Source organism: Desmodus rotundus, chromosome 1, assembly GCF_022682495.2.
Source record: "Desmodus rotundus isolate HL8 chromosome 1, HLdesRot8A.1, whole genome shotgun sequence".
NCBI classification, from domain to species: domain Eukaryota; kingdom Metazoa; phylum Chordata; class Mammalia; order Chiroptera; family Phyllostomidae; genus Desmodus; species Desmodus rotundus.
The window spans coordinates 212,097,520-212,109,595 of NC_071387.1; the positions used below are offsets into that span (position 1 = coordinate 212,097,520).

The following is a 12,076-nucleotide window of genomic DNA, read 5'->3' on the forward strand; positions in this document are numbered from 1 at the left end:
CTGTTCTTCCTTGTTTCGTATCTTGCTGTCTTACTTTGTGTTCAGATATCTTTGGCATCAATATACTTTGACTTCTTTATCACGTTATTCTGTGTAATTATTGCAGGATTTTTCTCCTTGTGGTTGCCATGATGCTTATATAAAGTGTCCTAAAACTCTAAAACCACTGTGTTTTAAAGTAATAACGGTTGTATTTCAATAGCATGTCTAAGCTTGACACTTTTACTTCCATTCTTTCTCACAATTTAGGTTATTGATGTTACAGTTTACATATTTTTATATTATGTAGATAATTCCAGGTTATTGTAGTTTTGGTTCTCTTCACTATGTTTGCTTGTTAACTTTTAAACTACAGTGGTAGGTGAATTATGCACCACCATCACCATATTACAGAATCTAACTTGGACTATATATTTATAATTACCAATGAGTTTATACTTCCTTCCTATGTTTTTATGATATTAATTAGCATTGCTTTAGTTCCAAACAAAGGCTTCTTTTAGCATGTCTTGTAAGACAGGCCTACGGCTTTTGTTTGTTTGGGAAAGTCTTCACTTCTGGACAGTTTTGCTGGGTATGGAATTCTTGGTTGGCAGATTTTTTTTTCTTTCAATATTTTTAATATATCATCCCATTATTCTCTGACCTGGATAGCTTCATGGGGTATTCCCTTCTATGTAACTTCTCTCTTTTTCTTGCTGCTTTCAGAATTCTCCTTGACATTTGACAACTTAATTGTAATGTATCTCAGTGTAGCCCTATTTGGTCTCAACCTGTTTGGGGTTCCTTGGGCCTTGTGGATCTGCACGTCCATTTTTCTCCTTAAGTCTGGAAAATTCTTAGGCATTATTGCTTTAAATTTACATTCTGTTTTTATCGCTTTCTCCTCTCCTCCTGGAATTCCCATAGTACAGCTATTAATTCTTGTGATTGTGTCCTATTGGTCTCATAGGTTTTCTTCACTTTTTTCATTGTTTTTTCCTTTTACTCCTCTGATTGGATAACTTCAAATGTCCTGTCTTCTAGATCACTAATTTTTTTTTTTTTTGCATGGTTGAATTGGCTTTTGAAGCTCTCTTTTGAATTCTTTGGTTCAGTCAAACATTTCAGCTCTAGGATTTAAGGGGCAGGGGGCGGGTAGCATTTATATTTGTTGAACATTTCTTTTTGTTCTTGCATTGTTATTCTAACTTTGTTTAGTCGTTTGTGTGTTCCTGTAGTTTACTAAACTTCTTTATGAGAACTATTCTGAATTCTTTTGAGTTCATAGATCTCCATTTCTTCAGGGTCAGTTATTAGAGCTTTATTAGTTTTCTTGGGTGGGGTCACGTTTGCCTCAGTTTTTGTGATCCTTGACGTCTCACGCTGGTATCGTCACGTCACTGACTAAGTGCCGGCTTTCTGCTGGTGTTTGGGTGTGTGGATGGGACGCTAAGATTTCTAAGAACAAGGTCGTCTGCTGGAGGGAAGTGAGCACTCTGAGATGCTGGGAGGTAACAGCCAGAAAGCCCAGTGCTGACAGAGGAGGGAGGGCTGCAGCATTTGCACCCGTGGCTCTGATTCCACGCATGGCCTTAGACAGCCTTGTGGAAGCCAAGTAAGACAAATGTCGCAAGTCAGGGACTTGAGAATACGGTTGTGGGCTGCCCATGGTCTCAAAGCTAGTTAGTATCACTAGAGTGGCTACATCCCACAGCTTCCTACTGAGAACCCATCCTCCCACGGTATGGAGGTACCTCCAGCTGTGGTGGGTAAACAGAGAGCTGTTGTAATAGGGGTTCTCTTCTTGGGGCGCCCCCCAGCAGCCACACCCTCCTGGGTCCCAGGTGAAATGAGGAGGAGACCCTGTAGCGCCGGCTGCCAGGATCAAGGATCACCTTGCTGACCTCAAACCACACACCAGCACCAGGGGCTTCTCAAAGCCCAGGTCAAAGGGGGCGTGCTGCACCATGACTTGTGTGGGTCCCCAGGTCATCCCCCAACTCGGCGCCTCCCCGGCCGTGCCAAGCAGTAGAGGAGGGGCTAGCAGACAGGCCGAGAGAACGGAACCTGTAGCTGAGACCTTTGTGCCAACTTGTGAGATTTTTTTTCTCCAAAGTGTCAGCCAGGGATTTTGACCTCTTGAGCGGGGTGCTGGCATCTTGTGACATAAAGCACGCTCTCGTGAGCCCTGGAAGAAGCCCAGAATGATGCAAACGGTTCTGACATTGTAGCAATGAGGGTATTTCTGAGATCCGCGTTTGCCCTCCCCCATCTGAATCTGAGCGGTGAATGATCTGGCCCTGTAGGCTGTACCAGCACCAGAAAAGGGAGTTCTGTTAATGTCGAATGCCTTTTCTGAGGAGATGCAGAGTGTGGGAGAGTCCTGTGAGCACCGCCCGGGGAAACACGGAAGACAAGTGCAAGCCATAGAGGGTTTGGAGCGTCCTCCACGGTCGACGGGCCCTGGCTCTGTACATGGGCCTGCAGCTCAAGCCCTGCAGTTCTTCCTCAGGTCTTAATGGCAGAATGCGTAACAGCCAGTGAGAGTCAAGTGCAGCTAAGCCATCCCACTAAATGTACTGTAGCCTCGCTGAATTAGTGTAACGCAAGAGAATTCCTTTTTGCTGTCTACCCGTCGGTACTGTGTCAGAGAGTAAGTATTTCTGTGTTGACACGGACGCATAACGTCTGTCCATTTCTTGTCCTTTGGCCCCAGGAACTGGGATGAAGTCGCAGGATCTAACCTTTCCCGATGCTTGTGGCTGCTCTGAGACAGGGCCAGGTGTAACCAGAGGATTTATAGGGTGTAGAATTCAGAGTGGGTCAGGAAAGTATTTCTGTGTTCAGCCCAGTTTGTCCTAAATCAATGTCCCCTGAAAGGACCAGAGCAGTCCCTGGCTGGGTACTAGGGAGGTTGTCATGGCAACCGACTGGCTAGCCCAGCCCCAGACGGGGAGTGCAAACAACGCAGCCATCCGGGTGCAAACAATGGAGGGAGAGCCAGCGGCCACCTCTGCCCAGGTACAGGGTCACATCAGCACAAGTGTGCAAGTGGAGCTGCACTTTTTAAATACCTTCTTGCGATTCTGGCAGCTGAACCGAAACTTATCCAAGTGCGCTTTCCCAGCTGTTGGTAAAAACACTGCTGCTGAGAGATGGCAGGTGTGGAGAAATCACCCCCAACACGCAAGGCTGCAGAAGGCCCTGGAAGGCTGTCGGGCTAAGGCCGCTCAGACGTCTCTGCGGGACGGTGCTGCGCCGGCCGTGAGTCCAGGGACGCACAGCGCCCCCTGGAGGCCACCAAAGCGACACCCCAGCCCTTCAGGGGTGACAGGGAGTGAGCGCGGGATCACCTTGGCATCCACGGTTCCCTGTGCGGCAGAATCTGCATGGAAAATCCGAGCTTCGGGTTAATGAAAAAAAAGAAAATTAATCACTTCGGTAGGCTTCCAAATGAGGAGAGAGAGAAAGGCCAGATAACACCAGTTCTAGCAAAGTCCCCAAGAGGGTGCGTGGCGGCCAGGGCTGGGAGGCTGGAAAGGCAGATTCAGGGTCGAGGATGCGCAGAGTAGCCCCGCGAGCTCCGGCCACGGGGTGTCTGTCTGCCCGGCCCCGCTGGAGCGTCGGCGGGTCCATGGAGGAGACAGCGCGCGGACAATCCGCGGCCACGCGTGTGCAGACGTGACCCCGCTGTCGGCCGCTGTCCGCCCCTCCATCCAGTCCCTCCCGTTTCAGCAGAAGCGCGAAGTGACCAGGCTGCGCTCCTGTGTTTCTTCCAGGGTTTGAGTTCTTCGAAACGAGCGCCAAGGAGAACATCAACGTCAAGCAGACCTTCGAGCGCCTGGTGGACGTCATCTGCGACAGGATGTCGGAGAGTCTGGAGACGGACCCGGCCGCCGCCGCCGCCAGGCCGAACGCCAGGCTCCAGGAAAGCCCGCCGCCCCCGCAGCCCGGCTGTGGCTGTTAGCGCGCACCGGCAGCCCCGCAGGCCGGGCCGCAGGGGGACCAGCCGCCGGTTGGCTGCCCGAGGGCCATAGGCCGGGATCGTCGGTGTGCGCGGCTGGGACGTGCGCTGAGTTCCTGGGAGACCCCCCGGTGCCGACGGGTGGCGAACGCGTTATCCTAAGTTCCTAGACTCTCCACCCACACACACCTGGTCCTTGCATGTGGTTTGTTACTTGTCTTCTAGGTCTTTATGCTTCGGATTTGTGTTCAGACTAAGCTGCTGCTGGGGCCTCAGAGGCAGTAAATCCACTCCTCTGACTTGGATGCCGAGGGCTCGGCTGACGCTGGTCACCGGCCAGGTGACAACCGAGGAATTGCTTGGGCCAGAAGGGGAGGGGGAGCGATCTCAGGGGATCTAATGGGCTTTACTCTGAAGTGAAAATCACGTACACGCATTACTCGTGTTTTCTGAGTAAATCGCCAGCCTTCTGGCCGGTGTACTGTCCAGGAAATGTGTGTGTTCTGTGCCAGGAACAACGGGGCGGCCGCTGACTATGAAAAGACTGAAGTGCTGTGTTTAAGGTTCTTTCAAGTTTCTGAGAGATTCTACCCACCTGACTGGAACTAGGTGTGAACACTAATCTTAGCTGAGATGCTTAAAGAAGGAGCACCCCAGAGGGCTGCTCTTCCCACTTCTTTACATGTGAGGCCTCCAGCTGCTGATGGTTATGTGACTGGTGTTTAGATAACAAGGGCGTGAGCAGCCGTGGAATGCCACACCCGAGGGCCCCCCATCGCTTCACTAGCTAGCCCCACAGAATGTGCACTAGTCCCCCCATAACTCGCACCGGCGCCCTGTAATGCACACTAGCCCCCCATAACTCGCACTAGTCCCCTATACACACACTAGCCCCCCATAACTCGCACTAGTCCCCTGTACACACACTAGCCCCCCATAACTTGCACTAGTCCCTCCATAACACACACTAGCCCCCCATAACTCGCACTAGCTCCCCCATAACATACACTAGCACCTCGTAATGAGCACTAGTCCCCCCATAATGCACACTAATCCTCATAACACACACTAGTTCCCCCATAATGCGCACTAGTCCCCCCACAACACGCACTAGCGCCCATAATACGCCCCAGCACTGTGACCTATTGGAATGTCACCAGCCTGCGGGTGGTGGTGGAGCAGGAGCTCGTGCAAGCCGTTCGCCCGCAGCTCACAGGCTGGCTTCCCAACCGGCTGCCTTTGGCCTGCACCTGGCCAAGCTTTTGCCTAAATGGAAGCTATTCGAACAGTATGGCAACGGCTCCCAGGTTGGGAAGGAGACCATTTCCTCACGTGTCTTTTCCAATCCAGCTGTCCCCAGCTCTATCTCAGGTCCCCGTGTGCAAGCTTTGAAATGCGCTTCAGTTACTCAGAGACTCTAGAGCCAAGCCAGTGCCACGCGCCAGGACGCCACAGACTACGTGGGCGGAGGGAGGAAGCGAGTCGTGCCAACACCCAAGCCTTCGCCCAGACTCCCCACAGCCCCGTGTGAGAGGCAGGAGGACTCCCTGTGGCCTTCTGAGGGCACTGGAGGAAACTTGCCGGCTGTCACCGCCCAGCGTTGGGGTAACCGTGGGAAAGTGGCAGGCGGATTTGGAGGACTGTCACATTAGGTGGACTTACCCCCTTTTTGGTGCTCGCCTTAAAGATGTTTCTCAGCTTTTGAAAAATAGAGACTCTTCCTGTGAAAGTAAGTATTGGTGCGAGTTTATTAAGCAAGGATGCAGACAGGGAAACACGCGTGTGTGGAAGGAGATTTTGGGGGCAATCCCCTGCAAGTCAGGGAAGTGGGTCACGTGCACTGTTAGTGACGTCTCCGATGGAAACACAGGAAAGAGCCTTTCCAATGTTCTAAGCATGGCCTGTGCTTTCTCCCACTTTTAGCCTAAGATATACACTAATTGGTAATAAATTTTCACTTCGGCAACCCCCAAGGCAGGCCTTAGCTTAACGAAGACAAGAAAATACTAATGCTGTATTGGATTTTAATGGGCAACCAGCTTCAAAAGCCACAGAGATTAGACATGAAGGAAAGAGAGAGGGCGGGGCGTCCAAGCAAGTTCGTGGCATGGTAACATCTCTAAGCCCTGGGCTGGACCACAGCGGTGGTGCCGGTTCAGCTGCGCTCACACTTCAACTTGCCACAGGGACTCCGGGAAGCCCCCACACTCACAGTCCCTGGTCGCGGAGGACGGGCAGCGCTGTGGAGTGGAAAACAAAACGAGAAAGGTCAGGACAGTGGAGGAGAGGGTGGAGCTTCCCCCTCTCGAACCCTTTCCCTTGATGAGCTGACAGCTGTTGGACTGGCCAGCCCAGGACCAGAGGCGCAAAGCACGTGTCCACGACCCCTGTCGAGCCAGCCAGGCTGGGGAGGGTGGCCGGACAACGAACTGCCTGAGGTCCTCCCACTTCTCCAACCTCGGTGGAAACCAGCCTTCCTAGCTGGTTGTCAGTTTCAAAACACCCACCCTGGTGTGAATGTCATCGGTGATCGGTTTCCAGAGAGGGTGCCGCAGAGCTGGAGCAAGTGCACCCCTGGGTTCGTTCTGCAACGTGCGTGGGGAGAGAGAATATCCTCTGTTGCCAATGTCGTCAAGAGACCCTGGTTAAAGTCAAATTTGGCAAAAGAGGAACCAGCCCAGGGTTGACTAAGTGAGCTTCTATTTATTGGCATCCAGTTATATTAGTTATACAGTATCGCACAGTAGTCCAAGGGTTTTCAGGCTTTTGGCCAATATGGGCACACCCACATGCACACTGAGGGCGCACACACGCATGACACCTGCGTTCTCTCCATCCACCCGCAGCTCGTTTGTGCTAATGGCCTAACTGAGTGTGTGTCCAGAAGCTGAAGACTTCTGAAAAAGATCTGCTTGTTAGTTTGTAAATATTAGACATCCCTCTTTTGTCTCTGGTGCAATTCAATTAGTGTTTCAAGTGAATTTCTCTTTCTCTTGCCCCCCATCACCTCACTGGCCCCCCAATTACTTTTAGGAATAAACCTGGATTGTTTTGAGTAAATACTTCCAAGAACTTTGGTTTTGCTACACTTCTTTTGTTTCGAATGTAATTGAAAAATTGGACTGGAAGGGATTTTTTCAAATAGGCATCCGAGGAGTAGATCTGCATGTCAGCCTTTCGGATGTGAACGGATGCCCTGGCAGGTGAACGGCTTCCTACCTCCTGAAAGGGTGCGCTCACCAGCCGGCATCACAGCCAGGGCTCCTGAGCAGAATTGCTGTGGAACAGTGAGCGAGTTCATTGCTGCTGCCACCACTGAAACGCTTCTGTGGCCTTGAGGAGCTCCTACAGGTCCTAAGTTCCTGCTTAGCTTCCCTTCAGCCCACGTCCCCTCGTTTCCTGCAACTGGCCAGGGAAGGGTGACCACGCTTCAGTCGCAGCAGGAAGGTGAGCCCCGCGACTCTAAGTGCACAGTACCAGTTCTACTAAACTGCAGCCCAGGTTGTACAAGACAGCGACATACTCAACAAACGGAGATCTCAGCGACCTAACTCTTACCCAGATGGATTGTAGCTCTTGTGTTCGGCACAGTTGCTGTTTCAGGAACCAGCTCAGACTCCAGTTGTAACTGCAGCGCTGCTGAGAATAGACTTTCAGGTGCACAATATAGCGGCGACTATAGCGGCACATTCACGAAGCGGCGTTGGCGCTAGAGCATCCCAGCCGGCAATCCGTGGCGCCTGCGGACACGCTGTCCCACGTGTGTCTGACCACCGCCCATCTGTCAGCTCACTGTGGCATCCGTGGGACTATTTAAAACTGTTTCCAGGCTCTGCCCAGCCCTCTCAGGCCTGAGGTAGTTGCTGCATGTGAAAACCAGAGAACTCTCATTTTATAGTAATGATTAAAACCTTCCTAGACCAAAAAGTTCTTGTTAACAATCTTCACAGAGTGTTGTGATGCTCAGTCAGCTACTTTGGCTGTGACATCTTGGGAGGTGACCTGTCTCTCTCTGTCTTAGAGTGTGCGTGGCTGCTACCTGAGGCTCTTTGTTTCCTGTGTGTGTCCTCAGCCTGCAAGGTCATGGCCATGTGGGCAGCCAGGCCATGTGACCTCCTCGGGGGGTGGGGGGGCCTCCACAGCTCTGCCTGTGTCTGTCTGTGTCTGACAGTTTACTAGCAAAGGGGGGAAGTGTTGTTAATGAGAGGAATAATTAGGATCAGCTTTCTAGTCTTTTCGGTGAACTTTGACCAAAGCCAATTATAGACATAAACCTCTTTTATGTTCTGGAATGAATATGAAAAGAATTGGACAAAAGATGAAGTTTGTGACCAGGAAAAAAAAAAGCACCTTTGTCCCTGCAGTGCACTTACAGGGCTCCACATCCCAGGAATTCGGTTTTCCTTACAGGGGCCGAGCCAGGTCGGGGACTTTAACATGTATCGACCAAGTCTTACTGATACTGCATAAATAAATGTAGTTTTTCTCAGAAACCTTTACAGAAATCCTCAACACTCCAGGCAAATGATATTTCCCTTTGGTAGGTTAGAATATTTACACGTGGTCGCAAACATAGCGTTGCCTCTCCCAACGCAGGCACACTCCCATGCACGCCTCCGTGTGACGGGCACGTCCGAGCCGGCACGTCCTCAGCGCTGGGAAGCGGAGCTCGCACTCTGTTCCACCTGTACCTCACGCTTGTGCAAAAAGTTCTGGGAGGTAGATTCTTCACACTGATCTGTGTGTCTGCGATCACAATTAACTCCCATTAAAAAAAGGATAGAGAAGTGAAAATGCATTTTTCAAAAGACTCTAGATGAAAGCACCTTTGCCAGAGCTCGAGTGTTCCAACCAAACCATCCATCTGGTGGGCCGATCAGACTTTCTGTTTGCTGCTCTTTTCTCCTTCCCGGTGTTTTAATCGGCCGGGGTTCGGAAGCACGCCCCTCACAGAGCGACAGGCGCAAGAGCAGGAGCTGATGCCAGAGTTTCACCATTTACCCCCTATCAACACTAATGCAGGTGGAGTTTCAACCAGACGTTACCTGTGGGGAGGAGGTGGGGCTTCACCTGTGTATCACCTGTGTTCACACTGTCCTTCTGCTTGGACACTTGAGAGTTGCTGTGACTTTATTTCTTAATGACAATATTTCCACACTCCTGTTTTTGGTGGCCAGAGGTTGCTTCGTTTCACAGACGCCGTTATTAATGACACAGACAGCGTGTGAGCCGCGCAGGCGCCCGGCCTTTCAGGGAAGCAAGCGTGGCCGCCTCTGCCCAGTGGTCCGGTACGTGTCGTGAACGTGGTGGGGTCTGGGCCTGCGGCGTGGGCGGGATGGGCTTCACACGTGGTCACGCCCCCCCAGCGTGTGTGCAGAACGAGCATTGTTGGTAGCTCCTGTTAATATGTTGTTGATGTCAGACGTGATGTGAGGCCACTGGACTGTCCACGTGTACAACTACTTAGTGGTGTTTGTGGGGCTGAAACGTCTTAAATGTTGCATGAAATACGTTATAAAAATAGATTTTTCTATTTTCAACACCTCAGAATTGAGGGTTCATGGGCCAATATGTGCAATATTTAATGACTTACTCAGTGTATATAAACTAGTGGAAGTGAATCCTAATGAGTGTGTGAGGTGCTTTGGCTGGCGTGTGGCTTATTCGAATTATTGCCTATAGCTGTATGTGTCTAGTGGTGCAGTCTGTAGAGTAAATACCTTGTTGGTGTCACGTGAAACTCTTTTGTGCCTACTTCAAAGTAATTTATTTCCTATAAGACCAAACTTCCAGTACCTGCAAATATACATCAATTTTGCCCTTTAGAATTGTGGACTTTGTTTTCAAGAAGGAATGGTTGTCGGTTTGTTTTATGTAGGTATTTTCTTGTTTAATTCAGAATTCTCCTTGAGTCTCTCTTAAGAGGCTAATTTACATACCTAAGAAAATATATGCACACAAGAAAAAGTCATTTTTATTCTCAGAAATGTTGCTCACCTGTTCTGTCTGCTAGGAACTTCCACTTTTGTATTTGTATGTATACTTGATTGTAACTTGACCTTGTATTTTGTTCACAAATGTAACATTGTCAACCCTGAAAAACCCTAAAATATTTGTGTCTTTGTAGCTTGTAGCTAATGTTGTTGTCGCGTCAATTCTCAGTTGTCCACATGGGTGCTGTAAGAGAAAGGGGAGTGGGGACCCCTCTGCACACAGACAGGTCAGCTCAAAGGCGCACGCTCGCCCTCCAGCCTCCCGGCCACCCCTCCCTCGGTGGCCTAGAACTTCACTGAGATGCAAAACCAAGAGATCAGGCCTGGCTTCTGGGTTAGCAAACCCTGTAATCATTTATGTGTGTGAAGTTTAAAGTCAACCACCTTGAACTCCTATGTATCATTCCAGTTTTCACGGCAAAGCGTTCATCTTGACCGTGTGCTTTGCCTTTTCATCTACTGAGCACGTAAACCATGACCCCCTTAGAAGAGTTTAGACTCACACACTCAAAGTGACGAAGAGCAGTTCTTCTGATGACAGGTTGTCTGGACATCACATGACACCTTCGGTTCCTCCGTCGCACGTGCCTGAAATGGACGTGGGAGAATGTGCCAAACGTGAAAAGGTTCGGGCTCCTGCTGGGGACGTGTGGGCCAGTTTTGGCTGAAAGCCTGAAATTTGTACTCAGCTCATAAACCCACGGAAGAAGCCAAGTGTTTAGTGATGGCTTTGTGCCAAATTTTAAAAAATGTAAACAGGTAGCCAACATGAGAATAATAATTTAAGAGTGCTTTAATGTTTGGTTAGTCATCCCACAGTTACCGAATACCATTTGCTCAGTGCTTAGCTCAATGACTGAAAAAGGAGGGGCCGGGGTGCCGGGCACAGTCGGAATGCGAAGGCATGGCTGGCTGGGCACAGGGGCTCAGAGAACAGAGCGCCTGTGAGGACCACACTCGTCAAGGGCAACTCTATTGAAGAGGCCGGGCGTGGTCCCGGAAGGAGCTCCCTGTGAGGAGATTGTGCCCAGCATGTGAGTGGGGCGGCCGCAGGACGACCTCATGACCGGAAAGACAACAGAGCGTTGTGTCCTCCCTCCAGTACCACACTGTCCTCTGGGAGCCGTCCGGTCGCCCCTGCTTCTCTCTTTTTGTCCCCACGAGGAAGAGGAGCTGCCGCATCGTCAGATTTGCCTGTGCTGAGCAGCCCCAGACATGGCCACAAAACACGAATGGCTTTAAAGCCGTGTTGGAAAAGTCGACGTAGACCTTTTTCCCAGGCACCAAAACACAAGGCATCGTTTTGTCCGATGCCAAGTAGGCAGATGTGCACTGCAGAGGTTCCCGTGCAGTGTGCTGGGGTGTGCACAGATGAAGCCCTCCCTCTGTAACCGGGCACTCCGGGCTGCACAGTGACTGCACTGTGGGCTCCTCTTGAGAAAATACTGAGTAACAACAGCTTCATGCTTTTGTATAGTGGTCGTGATACTTAGTTGGAAACTACTGCACAGCAAATGTGACTCTTCGTGTGTCCACAGGAGCTCTTGTCTTAGTTTAAAGCTATAAAGTGTATTCACATTGTGAAGTTTTAATTCTCTCTCTTGAAATTGTGTAAAAATTGTATGTGCTCTATTAGGTATTAAATCTGTATGTGGATTCTGTATAGAAAGTGGTTTTTGTTCTTTGGCTTTATTTTGTTTTAATTTTTGGAGATTATAATAAATATCTAACAGAATATATTCCTGAATTTCTGAGCCTTAGTCTGATAATTTTTTGATCTCCCTTTACTTTGTATTACTCTTCATCCTAGGATGCCTATTTCCATTTCCTGTCACCTTTCTCTTCCAGGCACAGCACTGAAAAACTACAGACAGACTGAATACATTTTTATTTAGGGCTCTTGGTTTTCAACATCTGAATGTGGACTTAGGCATAAGAGTTAACTTGAATACTTTCAGTCTTTTAAGTTAGGTAACTGTTTCTTCTTGAGTGCATTCCAGAGTTAAAGTTCTTGGCTGTAGGATCAGGAATGGCTGTTAAGCGATAAGACGGTCAGCACTGCTGACTAAGGACCATGTGTCCCTATATCTGAAGTCCAGGATCCAGGGATCGTGTTGGCTCCCTGCTGGCACAGTGT

General features: G+C 49.8%; 1 protein-coding gene across 3 annotated transcripts in view; it reads left to right on the forward strand.

Annotated features, from left to right (window-relative positions):
• The window catches only part of RAB3C (RAB3C, member RAS oncogene family), a 94,472-nt gene extending 82,781 nt beyond the window's left edge, over positions 1-11,691 (forward strand). For all 3 annotated transcript variants that reach the window (XM_024571925.4, XM_045204829.2, XM_053915033.2), the window contains exon 5: positions 3,762-11,691. In XM_024571925.4, coding sequence (XP_024427693.2) covers positions 3,762-3,949 — 188 coding nt within the window. In that variant the 3' untranslated portion in view covers positions 3,950-11,691. The remainder of the gene's footprint in view (positions 1-3,761) is intronic.
• Positions 11,692-12,076: the final 385 nt, after the last annotated feature.